Source organism: Oncorhynchus gorbuscha, linkage group LG03 (assembly GCF_021184085.1).
Source record: "Oncorhynchus gorbuscha isolate QuinsamMale2020 ecotype Even-year linkage group LG03, OgorEven_v1.0, whole genome shotgun sequence".
NCBI classification, from domain to species: Eukaryota; Metazoa; Chordata; class Actinopteri; order Salmoniformes; family Salmonidae; genus Oncorhynchus; species Oncorhynchus gorbuscha.
In genome coordinates this window covers 44762428-44778798 of record NC_060175.1, presented here as the reverse complement: position 1 = coordinate 44778798, position 16371 = coordinate 44762428, and the positions used below count along the sequence as shown (strand labels likewise).

At 41.4% G+C, this 16371-nt stretch overlaps 2 protein-coding genes across 3 annotated transcripts in view; one reads left to right on the top strand and one right to left on the bottom strand.

The window, feature by feature from the left end:
- Positions 1 to 7730, bottom strand: part of LOC124031419 (ataxin-7-like) — a 52167-nt gene extending 44437 nt beyond the window's left edge. Inside the window, 1 exon segment of the mRNA XM_046342638.1 lies at positions 7576 to 7730. The gene's annotated coding sequence lies outside the window, so the exon portion shown is untranslated.
- A 38-nt stretch (positions 7731 to 7768) lies between these two features.
- Positions 7769 to 15157, top strand: thoc7 (THO complex 7). Of its 2 annotated transcripts, none has more exons than XM_046342641.1 (8): positions 7769 to 7906; positions 8757 to 8877; positions 10627 to 10754; positions 10891 to 10977; positions 12213 to 12270; positions 12387 to 12453; positions 12763 to 12832; positions 14955 to 15157. In XM_046342641.1, exons 3-8 carry the CDS (start codon positions 10646 to 10648, stop codon positions 15011 to 15013), a joined length of 450 nt encoding a protein of 149 aa, XP_046198597.1. In that variant the 5' UTR covers positions 7769 to 7906; positions 8757 to 8877; positions 10627 to 10645; the 3' UTR covers positions 15014 to 15157. The 2 variants fall into 2 exon arrangements, with proteins under 2 accessions (XP_046198597.1, XP_046198596.1); XM_046342640.1 differs by having other exon boundaries at positions 7856 to 8352.
- The last annotated feature ends 1214 nt before the right edge of the window (positions 15158 to 16371 follow it).

Genomic DNA, 16371 nt, shown 5'->3' with positions numbered 1-16371 from the left:
TGTGTTGTTATTGGGGATTGCCCTAAAACACGATGAGATTTAGAGCACTGTTTGTTACAGTGACAATAATCTGGATTCATTTCCACTATAGCTGGGGGTGGGGGGGCCAAGAGACCTGAGGTGGCAGAACGGAGTGCTCAGGTTGGGGTGTAGGGTTTGAGCTGAATGTAGGGAGGGGCAGTTCACCTTGCTGCTCCGTAGGCAAGCACCAGGTCTTGAAGTAGATCCGTGCTTTGACTGGAAGCCAGTGGAATGGGCGGAAGAGTGGGGTGAGATGGGACAACTTGGGAATGTTGAATACCAGGCGTGCTGCGGCATTCTGGATAAGTTGCAGCGATTTGATGGCACAAGCGGGGAGCCCAGCCAACAAAGAGTTGCAGTAGTCCAGACGGTAGATGACAAGTGTCTGGATAAGGACCTACAATGCTTCCTGTGTGAGGAAAGTTCATACTCTATGGATGTTGTAACATGAACCTACATGAGCGAGTCACTACTTTGACGTTTGCAGAGAACGATCAGGTGTTTTCTAGGGTCACGCCAAGGTTCTTGGTGCTCTGGGAGGGGGACACCGTGGAGTTGTCAACTGTGATGGAGAGGTCTTGGAGCGGGAAGACCTTCCCCTGGAGGAAGAGCAGCTGTCTTGTTGAGCTTGAGGTGGTGGGCCGACATCCAAACTGAGATGTCTGACAGGAACGTAGAGATTTGTGTTGCCACCTGGGTGTCAGAAGGGCGTAAGGAGAAAATAAGTCGAGTGTCATCAGCATAGCAGTGATCGGAGAGATATCATTTGTGAGGATATGAAGGAGCCGAGTGACTTGGTGGATAGAGAAAAGAGGAAAGGACGTAAAAACCGAGCCCTGGTGTGAGAGGACCTGGTGCGGACCTAAATCCTCTCCACGTCACCTGGTAGGTGCGACCTGCCAATATGAGACGCCCAGCTCTGAGAAGGTGGAGAGGAGGATCTGATGGTTCATGGTGTCGAAGGCAGCAGATAGATCTAGGAGGATGAGAACAGAGTCAGCCATGTCAGAGTATAGTGCCTCCATGACACAGAGGAGAGCGGTCTCTGTTGAGTAAGCCGCCTTGAAGCCTGAATGGTTAGCGTCAAGAAGATCGGGAGTGGTAGTTATAGACAGTACACTCAAGTGTTTTGGAAAGAAAAGAAAGAAGGGATACCGGTCTGTAGTTTGATGTCAGAGGGGTCGAGTGTTGGTTTCTTGACGAGGGGAGCGACTCTGACCATCTTCAAATCAGAGGGCATGCAGTCAGTGGTCAGGGATGAGTTGTTGAAGTGAGGAATAATATCAATTATAATAATAAATGCTATTTAGCAGACACTTTTATCCAAAGCGGCTTACAGTCGTGCGTGCATACATTTTACGTATGGGTTGTCCCGGGAATCGAAACCACTACCTGGTGTTACAAGCGCCATGCTCTACCAATTCAGCTACAAAGGACCACGGGAGGTCTCCAGAGATGATCTGGAACAGGGAGGAGAGAAACATATCAATGCGTTGGGTAGTTCTTTGTCAGTGGGACCAGTGGACTCAATAGGAGTCAATGAGAAGCAGATGTCGTCAACCTTCTTTTCAAAGTGGCTGACAAAGTCATCCACAGAGAGGGAGGAGGGACAGGGGAGAAGTTGGAAAAGAGTTTCCTAGGGTTAGAGGCAGAAGTGATAGAAAGTGGCTTTCGCAGCAGATACAGAGGAGGAAGAGAAGGTAGAGAAGAGGGAGTGGAAGAATGTTGTTTTCTTCCATTTTCGTTCAGCTGCACATACTAGTGAGGCCTGTACACATCCTTAAATCACAAAACACAATATAGACCTAGGCTACATAACGACTTCAACTAGCCTAGGTCTACTAGGCTAAGTGTAGTAGAAGGGCTGGGCGATATATCAATTTCATTTTATTAAACCAAATGTATATTTTAGCACAATGTTCCAAATGCCTGTATCACAAGAATATAGTTTCTCTTAATTTGTTTAATGAGCATTCTCTCTTTTTGGTATCGTCTCTTTTGCTCCTTCTGTACAGTTTCTCAGTCACACACACACACACACACACACAAAGCTCCTCCCCCTGCCAATCACAACAACGAAAGAGAACTTCTTCCTCTCTGACAGCAAGCGGTTTAAACTCGCTATTTGCATTTGAGGGTTTGGTCCAACAGAATAGGTCATATGGACACAGAAAACACATTGAGACATTACTGTAATAGAGGAGAAGTTATCCTTTTTCTGTCTCAACTCCCAAAAAGTAGAACAGAGAAGACCCTACAAAATACAAGCTTATCAATTAACATGATTGTGTAAAATGAATGCTCAGTTTCTGTCGCTGCTACCTGTACCGCGCAGCATTTTAGCCACAGACTGTCATGCATTAGCTGTCTAGTCTGTGTTTTATAAATGTGCAATGAGCATAACATTGGAAACTTGTTCTCATTCTGACAAATATGCATCTTCTTAGGTAGGCCACTTGACTTCACTATATAAACGAAGTGAATAGGCTGTTGTTGAAACATTTGAAGACAGACAGGAGGGTGTATTCATAACAGTTCAACCGTTCCACCTTGTTAGCAAGCAAATAGATCCAAGTTGGCTAGACATTAAATATAAAGATTAACTGGTTACTCACTAGCACGTGGGCTTGTGCTTGAGAGATTGGTTATGAGAGCTGTGTACATTTTTTCTATAATGCCTGCTACAAGAAGTTGGTCATTACTAGTGGATGTGCATTATGCATGGTTCTGGTTAAATTTGTTTAAAAAAAAACATTTTCTTTGACAGATCAGTGATTATTGGACGAAAGCAGGTTAGTGAATCTTATGGATGTGGGAGACTTATAATTTAGTATCGTTATAATTTTAGATGCAGTGTATTGACCTTTAATCATGCAACAAAGCTTATTTTGAGAAACCAAACGTATTTGTTAATTTATTTAAAGATATACATCATGAATTGTCTATACGTCTATAAAAAAACGAATAAAAAAGTATTTAAAAAAAAAAAGAGTTATGATTTTTAGGGCGTATCGCTAAGCCCTACATAGTAAGGAACATAGTGTAGGCTCCATTAGCAATGATAGGAGAGACCTTATCTCGTGGTTTAGTATGGCTCAGTTGGTAGAGCATGGCGCTTACACCACCAGTGTTGCGTGATCAATTCCCGGGCCACACCACCAGTGTCCGCAAAATGGCGTGATCAAATTTACAACTAGCAAGTAGGCCACCCACAGAAAATGTAAAATGGTTATAGCATTAGCTGCATGAAGTCTACACACAAATTAATAGTGAGAGTCACTTGGGGACTCTAAAAGCAAAAGAAAGAGGATTTGACACACACCATCTCAGATTGTTCTGAAATAATTTTGGTTATGAGAAACATAATATTAGCATTCATTTGATATTAGTTGATTCAGCTCATTGCACCCAAATTGGCAATTTTAATTAATATGACTGTTTCTTCATTCTATGAGTTATTCTCAGGGTGAATGTTTGCAGTGATGTCATTCTTTTCCAGTGAATTTTGATGTCATTTAAGTTGTTAGGTTTATGTCCCATCCTACCTCCTGGTGTTACTATGTCCTAACCACTAGATGGTGCTGCTTCCCTCTATTAGGTGAAAAAGGTTTTAAGAAATACCCACTTCAAATGTTAAAGGGCTATTTTGACCCTGTAAGCAGCCTATGGACAATTTATGACAGCAACCCATGCTTTGGGTTCGTTGGCCACTGTGTCAAATTCTAACTTTTTAGCATTTGTGGCAGAAATCCAATGCAAGTCAATGGTACAAATATTAGTATTTTCACACTTCATTTATTTTTTATTTATTTAACCAAGTAAGCTAGTTTAGAACAAGTTCTCATTTACAACTGCAACCTGGCCAAGAATAAAGCAAAGCAGTTCGACACATACAACATCACAGATTTACACATGGAATAAACAAACATACAGTCAATAATACAGTGGAAAAATAAGTCTATATACAGTGTGTGCAAATGAGGTAAGGCAATAAATAGGCCATGGTGGCAAAGTAATTACAATACACCAATTAAACACTGGAGTGATCGATGTGCAGAAGATGAATGTGCAAGTAGAGATACTGGGGTGCAAAGGAGCAAGATAAATAAATACAGTATGGGGATGAGATAGTTGGATGGGCTATTTACAGATGGGCTATGTAAAGGTGCAGTGATCTGTGAGCTGCTCTGACAGCAGGTGCTTCACGCTAGTGAGAGATGAGTCTCCAGCTTCAGTGATTTTTGCAGTTCATTCCAGTCATTGGCAGCAGATAACTGGAAGGTAAGCTGGCCAAAGGAGGAATTGGCTTTGGGGATGACTAGTGAGATATACCTACTGGAGTGCGTGCTGCTATGGTGACCAATGAGCTGAGATAAGGCAGGGCTTTACCTAGCAGAGACTTGTAGATGACATGGAGCCAGTGGGTTTGGCAACGAGTATGAAGCAAGGGCCAGCCAACGAGAGCATACAGGTCGCAATGGTGGGTAATATATGGGGTTTTGGTGACAAAACGGATGACACTGTGATAGACTGCATCCAATTTGTTGAGTAGAGTGTTGGAGGCTATTTTGTAAATGACATCGTCGAAGTCGAGGATCGGTAGGATGGTCAGTTTTACGAGGGTATGTTTGGCAGAATGAGTGAAGGATGCTTGATTGTGAAATAGGAAGCCAATTCTAGATTTAATTTGGATGATTGGAGATGCTTAATATGAGTCTGGAAGGAGAGTTTACAGTCTAACCAGACACCTAGGTATTTGTAGTTGTCCACATATTCTAAGTCAGTACCGTCCAGAGTAGTGATGCTGGATGGGCGGGCAGCAATGGGTTGAAGAGCATGTATTTAGTTTTACTTGCATTTAAGAGCAGTTGGAGGCAACAGAATGAGATTTGTATAGCATTGAAGCTCGTCTGGAGGTTAGTTAACACAGTGTCCAAAAAAGGGCCAGAAGTATACAGAATGGTGTCGTCTGCGTAGAGGTGGATCAGAGAATCACCAGCGGCAAGAGCGACACCGTTGATGTACACAGAGAAAAGAGTCGGCCTGAGAATTGAACCCTGTGGCACCCCCATAGACACTGCCAGAGGTCCGGACAACAGGCCCTCCGATTTGACACACTGAACTCTGTCTGAGAAGTAGATGGTGAACCAGGCGAGGCAGTCATTTGAGAAACCAAGTCTGTTTAGTCTGCCAATAAGAATGTGGTGATTGACAGAGTCGAAAGCCTTGGCCAGGTCGATAAATATGGCAAATCATCCTACAGTATCAAAAAAATGTATGTGGAACTCCATTATATTACTTATAGATGGATATGATGCCTGAAAATGCTAATATAGGTACCATTGACTTGCATTAGATTTAGGCCACAAATGCTAAAATGTTAGCATTTGAAACAGTGGCCAGGTAAACAAATCCAAAGCTTGGGTTGATGTCATACCTTGTCCATAGACTGCATACAGAATACGTAAACAAATATGTAATTTTGTAATTGGGGTCAACTATCCCTTTAACATTGAGGGGGCGGATTCTTAAAATATAAAAAAAAATCACCTAAAAGCAGGAACAGCATAATCTCATGGTCAGAACCTGGTAATATCAGGAGGTAGGATGGGACATAAGCCTAACAACTTCAATGACTAATTTCTCTGAACAGGGGGAAAAAACATCTTCAAATTCACATAGAGTACATTACATAGAATGAAGAAACAATACTCCGAGCCGCAACTCTACACTACTTGTCAGCCAACTGACAAGTAGTGGGGTTGGTGTGGGATTGGTGTGGTGTGGGGTTGGGGTGAGGTGTGGTGTGGCAGAGTCCATGAGTGGCTTTTGACCATTTCTTTGGATTCCTCATGTCTTACTCATTGATAGAAAAAAGTTTGGCCCAAATAGGATGATAAGTACTATATTTATTCAATATTATATTCATGCTATAAAATTGCCAATTTGGATGCAATCAATTAGCTTAATTTCTCAGATATCAAATAATACTTCAAGGGCCTCCCGAGTGCCACAGTGGTCTAAGGCACTGCATCACAGTGCTAGCTGTGCCACTAGAGATCCTGGTTCGAGTCCAGGCTCTGTTGCAGCCAGCTGCAACCGGAAGAACCATGGGGCACCGCACAATTTGCCAAGCGTTTTCCAGGTTACGGGAGGGTTTGGCCAGCCTGGATGTCTTTGTCCCATTGCACTCTAGTGACTCCTGTGGCAGGCTGGGCGCATGCACGCTGACAAGGTCACTAGTTGTATGGTGTTTCTTCCGACACATTGGTGCGGCTGGCTTCAGGGTTAAGCAAAATTAGGGACAAAAAGGGATTACATTATTTTTTATATATCAACAAAATAACATTGCAGGAATGCTAATCTTTTCTGTTTCTAAATACAGAAACGATTTCAGAACAATCTGAGATGGTGGGTGACATGGAGCAAAACCACTTGTTAACTTGACTAAAACAATTACTAATCAAGAACATTAGCTATCTAGTAGGTCAAATGTATTATTTGAGTAAATTACATGTTTGTGTCAAAATAATGAAAAAGATTTGCAGCAACAGGAACAAAAAAATATTAAGCCTGTTTTACACAATGTCTTTAGGCTACTTTTGGTTTGGTTTGTCAGTTACACTAATCAAAAACCAACGCACACTAGAATCATGCAAATGACTGTCCATATGAACCACACAACATGTGGCACATAGCATAATTTACGCATAATTTACACTCCATTGAGACAAGCTTAAAAGTAACATCATACTTACTCATGTTTAATAGTGGCTCATCGAGGGGAAAAAAGAAAAAATGACACTTGTCATCTGACAGCTGATGGTGGCATTGACATTGTACTGTGAAGTGCACATCCCTCAACGATTATGTTCACAAGTTCAACAATTTGTCGAATTACCCTACATTTGCACAAATTAAGTAAAGTTAGCTGCTAAAATAAGGCACAAAAAAACTAGTTGGCCAAGTTGCCAACAGCTTGCCAGAAACAGAAGTTAAACACGTTCACGTTATGTCTATGTGAAGTTAACTAGTAAGCTAAACAACATAGCTATATGGTAGCTAGGTATTAGTTGAACCAATATCTGGGCAGAGGAGATGATGAACTCGTCATATTCATCGTCTCCTCTGCCCAGATACTGGTTCTGGTATTAGTATATTAGATACTAGTATTATATTAGTTAGGGACTGTACTTGCATCTCAGACTGACACCATGGGCAAATTGACAGTTGCCTAGCTAACGTTAGCTCTGGGAATGTTGGATTCCAGATTGAATCACTTAAAACCAAGTGAATAACATTACATAACTCATGACATAACTACAGATTCAAACACAAAATATATAATCTGACTGTGAAATTAGCTGTAAAAGGTGCCTATCTCACCAAAATGTAGCTAATTTTGCAATCAATCGAAGATTGTCTAACATTAGCGCTAGCCCAAGTAAGCTTGCTAGCTAGCTAGCTGGCCAGCCATGTCTTCCAATGAAGCTGGCAAAAGCACAGTATAAGTAATTAACAGCCTTAATAGGAACATTATGTATTTGCACTTACAAGGGTCCTGGACGTTGGGGGTGCAAATATGATGGCAGATAGGTGAAAATCTGTTGAATGTGGCAGATATTAAAGTAAGAAGATCGTGAAAAAAAGAACGAATGCAATGCTCACTGACTGTGGAGGTCTTTACCAGGTGCTTCCATTTCTGTTTACCAGAATGCATTATGGGACGCAGACGTCACTCCACCAGCACGCACGTCGCTGCGCTGCCAGCACGCGGTTTCAAAGATCTGAAACTGGTGCCATTTTGTGTCTCGTCAAAGGGGCCAAGTAACAATTTTCAGCAAAATAAATGCACCGTAATGGTGAACGAAGAGGGCAGTTTCATGTGAGTCGCATGCTGTCACAATTAACACGAGGCCTACTGACCAATCCGTGTCTTTTTTTAAACATTTTTATAAAAGTGGGGCATTTCCAGTAGCCTTGTTTATTGGTGCCACAGTGTTTCCAAACCTGTCTTTGTTGGATCTTTCAAGACAACTGGGAACTCGGGGAATAAACGAGGTCAAATCATGGCGCCAGTGATTTTCAGCTCTGAGTTCTAAAGAAGATGCCCGAGTTTCTGACTGGAAATCCGAGTTGGATGACCGTTCACATCGATTTTTCAGTCGGAGTGTTTTTTTAGCGAGTTCCCAGTTGTCTTGAGCGCACTGACGTCGAAGATTTCCGAGTTCCCACGTCGGAGTTGTTTTAGCGCAGCATATTTCCTTGAACAAGTAACGTTTTATTCAAAGAAGAAACTTCGTGCTGGGCAAATGGGTGCAGTAACTGATGGTAATATCGTTAATCGTTTGATATTACCCAATGTGTTGGAATTGGTTTCGTAATCATGAAGCACATGTCTTAAATAATTCTGCATCTTTGAAATTTACATTTTAATATTTTATTGAAGGCCTCAGCTACATTGTTTGGCTAGCTACCGTTACATGTATTTGTTAGGTATGCAAGCTAATGTGCTAGCTAGTGAATCATTGTGTTCAGTATTTCATGAGTACGTGGTGATCGGCGCTACATATCTCTTGTGTTTGGCTAACTACATAAGTGTCCATGGCGGACCTTTTTGAGTTTGTCATGATCAACCCGTGTGAATGTAGTTTAGCAGCCAAGAAGCTAAAGTTAGCTTGCAGAAATTGTAGGTCTGGAGGTCAATGTGCTCATTGCGAACTTCTCCATTACAGACGAAGTTATTCGAAAACGTCTTCTCATTGATGGAGACGGAGCTGGAGACGACAGACGTATCAATGTTCTGTTGAAGAGCTTCACCAAATGGTGCAATTCAACTGGGTCTCCTGAAGAAGGGTAAATGTGACTGCTCTGCCTTGTGTGATACGCCGTTGTTGTTACTAGCTAACGTTAGCTACCACCAATCATTGCTTTCAAGGAGAGGTTAATTTGACTGACAATGTTTATGTATTTGTGTTTTATTTAACCTTTTATTCTAACAGTAGACATATTGAAACCTAGGTCTCTTTTTCAAATGCACCCAGTATAATACAACACGAATATACACATCATATGGATGGTGGCTAGATGGAAAGCACAAATAGAACCGCACAAATCACCAAGAAAAACACTTGGATTCCTCCACAAATAAGTCTCAAATCAATACTGTAAATTGCCTAAACAGCACCAGAACATCAAGATGAATTGTCTTCTAGAATTTTGTTCCAGCAGTATGGGGCATTAAAACTAAAAACAGATTTACTTAGCTCGGTGGAGAACCTAGGAATCTCAAGAATTAACCAATCCTGTGAAGTGGTTTGGTAATTCTGTCCACACTTCAACAGCAAAGTTCGATAAGACGTATGTTTTTGAAGAAGGTCCTTGTAAACAAAAAGGAGTAATGTAGAGATCTACGGGTCTTTAGTGAAGTCCAGCCAACCGTTTGATGCATTGATTAGTATTAAAACTGTAACAAAATAAAGGGCACCATGCTTCCATTCAGCCGCAAGAGCATAAGTGATGTCGGGAACTGATGTTTGGCGATTAAGCCTGGCACGCAGTCAGCTTTCCAATTCATCCAAAATTTGTTTGAAGGGTTTTATGTCATGTTTCTGTGCAAGCCAGTCAAGTTCTTCCACACCAATCTCGACAACCTGTTTCGGTATGGACCTCGTTTTGTGCGCAGGGGCATTGTCATGCTGAAACAGGAAAGGGTATTCCCCAAATGGTGGCCACAAGGTTGGAAGTACAGAATCATCTAGAATGTCATTGTATGCTGTAGCATTAAGATTTCCCTTCACTGGAAATAAGGGGCCTAGCCCAAACCATGAAAACAGCCCCGACCATTATTCCGCCTCCACCTAACTTTTACAGGTGGCACTATGCATTGGGGCAGGTAGCTTTCCCCTGGTATCCGCCTAACCCGGATTTGTCCGTCACACTGCCAGATGGTGAAGGATGATTCATCACGCCAGAGAATGCATTTCCACTGCTCCAGAGTCCCATGGCGGCGAGCTTTACACCACTCCAGCTTGTGTGTGGCTGCTTGGCCATTTCGTGAAGCTGCTAACCAACAGTTATTTTGCTGTCGTTTCTTCGAGGTAGTTTGGAACTTGGTAGTGAGTGTTGCAACAGAGGACAGACTATTTTTACTCACTTCAGCACTCGGTGGTCCTATTCTGTGAACTTGTGTGTCCTACCACTTTGCCGTTGTTGCTCCCTGAGCTACACTTCCACTTCACAGTAAAATCACTTGCAGTTGACTGGGCTAGCTGTAGCAGGGCAGACATTTGACAAACTGACTTGTTGGGAAGGTGGCATCCTATGACAGTGCCACGCTGAAAGTCACTGAGCACTTCAGTAAGGCTGTTCTACTGCCAATGTTTGCCTATGGAGATTGTGTGCTCAATTTTATATACCTGTAATCAATGGATGTGACACAAATAGCCAAATCAATTAATTTGAAGGGGTGTCCACATAGTTTTGTGTGTGTATATATTTATATGACACCATTGGTCAATAATGGTGTTTGACTTTCGTTGATGTTTACATCAACTGTTATGTAAACTATCTCAAAGTGAAATTGTAATGTATTCCTCTTTGCAGATTCACACAGTACCAGAGGATGTTGGGTACATTGGCACAATGTGAATTCTCAATGGGGAAGACCTTGCTGGTGTATGACATGAACCTCCGGGAAATGGAAAATTATGAGAAAATATACACTGACATTGGTGAGAGAAATGGCATCTCAGTCCTTTACACAAGGGTTCCCGTACTTGTTCCTGGACTGAGTTAGGCAAACCTGCATTACACTGTTCTACTGTCAGAACTTATAATCACGCCATATTTGATTCTCTTTCTCTTCAGAACAAAACATCACATCAGCACATGATAAAATATCAGAATGCAAAAAGGAGATCCAGAGGGCAAAGAGAATACGAAAGAATCGTCAAGGTGAGGTTAACCCGGGTTTACTTAAATATGCTTTAAAAAAGTGCTGATGGCTATATACATTTTGGGGAAATGATCTATTGTTTTAACTTGCACAATGTGATTACTGTAATTTCCGGACTATAAGCCGCTACTTTATTCCCACACTTTGAACCTCGCGGTTTATACAATGACGCAGTTCATTTATGGATTTTTCCCGCTTCCGCAAGATTCATGCCGCCAAAAAACTGAGCACCGTCACATAATGTGCCGTAAATCGAGCGCGCTCAAACTTCCCATCATTCTGATTACGGTAGTAATTTTGTCACCCTCATCATGGCAAAGACATGGAGAAATGCATATGATGCAGCTTTCAAGTTGAAGGCGATCGATCTGGCTGTTGGAAAAGGAAATAGAGCTGCTGCATGAGAGCTTGGCCTTAATGAGTCGATTATAAGACTTTGTAAACGGCAGCGTGAGGAACTGACTCAGTGCAGAAAGACAACAAACCTTTCAGAGGGAAGAAAAGCAGATGTCCCAAAGTATTTGCAGCCACTCGACCTCAGTGTAAATCGTGCATTTAAGGTGGCGCTCCGTGTTCAGTGGGAGGCTTGGATGACAAGTGGGAAGAAATCCTTCACTAAAACGGGCCGCATGCGAAGAGCAACTTATGGTCAAGTCTGCCAGTGGGTCCTGACAGCGTGGAGCATTGTCAAAAAAATCCACTATCATCAACGGGTTTCGAAAGGCTGGACTGCTGTGTGTTGAAGGGGCAGCATGAGCTCAGCGGGGTATTTGCCTCCGGATGAAAGTGACGAGAGCGACAATGAAAACGATCCAACATCAGATGAAGCAATTCTGAGGCTATTCAACTCCGACACCGAAGGAGATGCCTTCAGTGGTTTCAGTGCACAGGAGGAGGAAGATAGTGACCAATGACTTCCTTGGTAGGCTACTGTTATAATTTGTTACAAGCCGTGTTTCGTTAAAGCCTATTTGTTTTTGTTACAAGCCGTGTTTCGTTTAAAGGCTGTGTAAAGTTAATTTGTTTCAATGTACCGGTAGGCACCTGCGGCTTATATACATGTGCTGCTTATTTATGTACAAAATGCATATTTTTTAATAATTCAGTGGGTGCGGTTTATATTCAGGTGCGCTTAATAGTCCAGCAATTACGGTAGTCTTGTGTCAATACTTTTAGTACAGGAATCTGGTACTGGAGTAAACTTAAATGTCGCTGGTGTCCTTTAATTTTGCAGAGTATGATGCACTGGCAAAGGTCATCCAGCAACATCCAGATCGCCATGAAACACTGAAGTGAGTGTACGGCCTCTTTTCTCTACATGTTTTAATGGAGGCAGCCAACATGTACAGGTATACATGCACATGCCGATATTCATTTCGATTTTAAATGTGATCTTTTTTCATCACAGGCAGTTGGAGGCACTTGACAAAGAGCTCCAGCAGTTGTCTCACATCAAAGAGAATGTGGAAGATAAGGTAGGCCTGTTTCCTGTGTTTTATTTGACTTATCGACTGATCTGTGCCCCCGCACATTGATTTTGCACCGGTACACCCTGTATATAGCCTTGTTAATGTTATTGTATTGTTGCTCTTCAAGAAATAAATATTTATTTTTTTACTTCATTTTAATAAATACTTAACACTTATTTTTCTTTAAACTGCATTGTTGGTTAGGGGCTTGTAAGTAAGCATTTCACTGTAAGGTCTACACCTATTATATTATTATTTTATTTAACTATATATTTCTATGGTGTTTTCTGAATATATTGTCTGTTTGTCCCTCAGCTGGAGTTGAGGAAGAAACAGTTCCATGTGCTCCTCAGTACCATCCAGGAACTACAGCAGACACTGGAGAGTAAGTATGACTGTTGCCGTTGTGCTCTCCTATGGCAAGATGGGCTATGGGTATGCTGGACTGTGTGGCGATCATTATACAAGGGGTGGGTCTGATCCTGAATGTTATTATTTTTTTACTGCATTCCAGACGGTTTCTATTCCAAAGGTTACCACCGGATAAATCGATGACGTTAAAATGCTATTTACTCTGTCCCGTCAGACTGCGCAATCCACTGTCTCGACAGTCCAGCCATTCACTTTATGAACTTTATAAACTCTCCACTTTAAAAAGCATCTAGACATTCTCACATTTTAGACTAACATCTAGTTAACAGAGGAGATTTCTATAAACCTTGCTGTCTGTCTCTGACATTTGCAACATTGTTTCAATATTCAAATTCGATCTCCAGATGTCCCATAGTAATGAATGTGTCGGGATCAGGCGGGCAGCTTTTGTCAGCCAGTCGAAATCACGAAGCATCATCATTTTTATGGCTGTTAGCTACCGGTCAAAAGTTTTTGAACTCCTACTCATTCAAGGGTTTTTCTTTATTTTTACTATTGTATACATTGTAGAATAATAGTGAAAACAAACTGTGAAATAACACATATGGAATCATGTAGTAATCAAAAAAGTGTCAAATAAATCAAAATATATTTTGAGATTCTGCAGATAGCCACCCTTTGCCTTGATGACAATTTCACACACTCTTGGCATTCTCTCGACCAGCTTCACCTGGAATGCTTTTCCAACAGTCTTGAAGAAGTTCTCTCATATGCTGAGCTCTTGTTGGCTGGTTTTCCTTCACTCTGCGGTCTGACTCATCCCAAACCATCTCAATTTGGTTGAGGTCAGGGATTGTGGAGACCAGGTCATGTGATGCAGCACTCAATCACTCTCCTTGGTAAAATAGCCCTAACACAGCCTGGAGGTGTGTTGGGTCATTTTCCTGTTGAAAAACAAATGATAGTCCCACTAATCACATACCAGATGGGATGGCCTATTGCTGTGGTAATCATTCTGGTTAAGTGCCTTGAATTCAAAATAAATCAGACAGTGTCACCAGCGAAGCACCCCCACACCATAATACCTCCTCCTCCATGCTTTACGGTGGGAAATACACATGCGGAGATCATCCACCGGTCTAATGTCCATTGCTTGTGTTTCTTGGCCCAAGCAAGTCTCTTCTTATTGTTGTCCTTAAGTAGTGGTTTCTTTGCAGCAATTTAACCATGAAGGCCTGATTCTCTGAACAGTTGATGTTGAGATGCATCTGTTACTTGAACTCTGAAGCATTTATTTGGGCTGCAATTTCTGACGCTGGTATCTCTAATGAACTTATCTGCAGCAGAGGTAACTCTGGGTCTTCCAATCCTGTGGTGGTCCTCATGAGAGCCAGTTTCATAGCACTTTATGGTTTTTGTGACTGCACTTGAAGAAACGTTAAAAGTTCTTGACATTTTCCTGGTTGACTGACCTTCATGTCTTAAAGTAATGATGGACCAAGTCTATCTTCTGTATATCCCCTACCTTGGCACAACACAACTGATTGGATCAAATGCATTAAGAAGGAAAGAAATTCCACAAATTAACTTTTACCAAGGCACACCTGTTAATTGAAATGCATTCCTGTTGACTACCTCATGAAGCTGGTTTAAAGAATGCCAAGAGTGTGCAAAGCTGTCAAAGCAAAGGGTGGCTATTGGAAGAATCTCAAATATAAAATATATTTTGAGTTGTTTATATTTTCTTGGTTACTAGATTCCATGTGTTATTTCATAGTGTTGATGTCTTCACTTATTCTACAATGTAAAAAAAATAAAGAAAAACCCTTGAATGAGTAGGTGTTAACTTTTGACCGGTAGTTTTGTATGTATACACTATCAATAGAAAACCGGTCAAACGAAGTGCAGTTAGTTTGCGGTCTTTCTAGCTTCAGTTTCATTAAATGTCACCTAGAAAACAGTGTAGTACAAATGCAGCTACTTTGCTCTTCTGGCTGCACTTTTTGCTGTGACTTCGTCTCAGGCCTCACACAAGTACCAATATATCCTCCAAACACCAGCTTCAGGCATTATTACTTAAGCGATTGAGATCCACTACCCTTCTGTAATTATGTTAATGTACTTTGTTTTGTCAGATGATGAGAAGTCAGAGAATGATGACGCTCAGGAAAGCTCCATGGAGAATGGAGAATGAATTCATCTCGGCTGTCAATGTAATTTAGTTGGGTACAATTTTTTTGATAATGCTTTGCATTTGAACAATGAAGTTTCACTTGAGTTGACATTTTGTTTTTATAATACCTGTATGTATTTTTGCTGAATAAAGTTGTCAATTGCACTTCTGCATTCTCTTCATTAGAATGTCAGTGGGGTTAGGGAAGCTGTCACTGGGTGGGAGTGTAGCCAGGGGTTGTTGTTTTCCTATATTCACCTAGGCACTAACATGACTTGGGTTTGAGGATCCTCTCACAAATGTATATGTATCCACCAAATAGAGAAGGTGGGATGCGGGTGGGATGAATGAGCCAATTGTAAGCTGGGGATGATTAAGAATTTAGCCCTACTCTTACGCTAAGTGCCATGGGATCTTTAGTGACCACAGAGTCAGGACACCTGTTTAACGTCCCATCCAAAAGACAGCACCCAACACAGGGAAATGTCCCAATAACTGCCCTGGGACATTTTTAATTTAGACCAGAGGGAAGAGTGCCTCCAACACCACATCCTGCAGCATCTGGTCTCCCATCCAGGACCAACCCTGCTTAGCTTCAGAAGCAAGCCAGCAATGGGATATAGCAACTGTAGATTGGCCAATAAGCCTAGTTGGCACATTTCACGCTAGATTTATTAACTACAAACAGGTCAAACGTGTTTTTAATTCTGGTGCCTCTCTTCACACATTTTAGTTAGCTAGCTCAAAGGACATTCAAAGTTCCTCCATAGAAGCTGCTCCTAGGTATAAATCTGTGGACCTAATTCAGATTTTGCTGGTCATAAAATGCCTCAGTCCTCTCACCCATCCCCAAAATTGCGGTCGCATCTTGTGCCATAGGCTACATTAGTCTGTCCAGCACGCATGTAAATAATTGGCTTGCCTGCTCAATATTCACTGATTGGAGAAGTAATTTAATGAGCCGAATAAAAAAAATCAAATTTAATAGACTGATATCGCAGGTTAAAAAAGGAGCGGTATAAACCTGTAGGCTACTGTTTTATTTTGCTGGTTGGAACACTGAACGAAACAATTGGAAAATGGTTTTGGTTCCAACCTCTTGTATACACCAGCTCTCACCACATATTTTTGTTTTTCATGATCTTTAATTTTGCATTAGCATTTGAACACCGAAACATTGAACATGAGCACGTTTGCCACACCCTATAAAATGTAACACGTAAAACAACTCTTAAAGACTTTGATTTGAGAAAGATTCTATGGTGCCAAAAACAATACAGTAACAATACAATTTTGTTCACAGGATAAAAAAATTGTACCTAACTAAATTACATTGACAGCCGAGATGAAATTCAATTGATTGGACATGATTTGGAAAG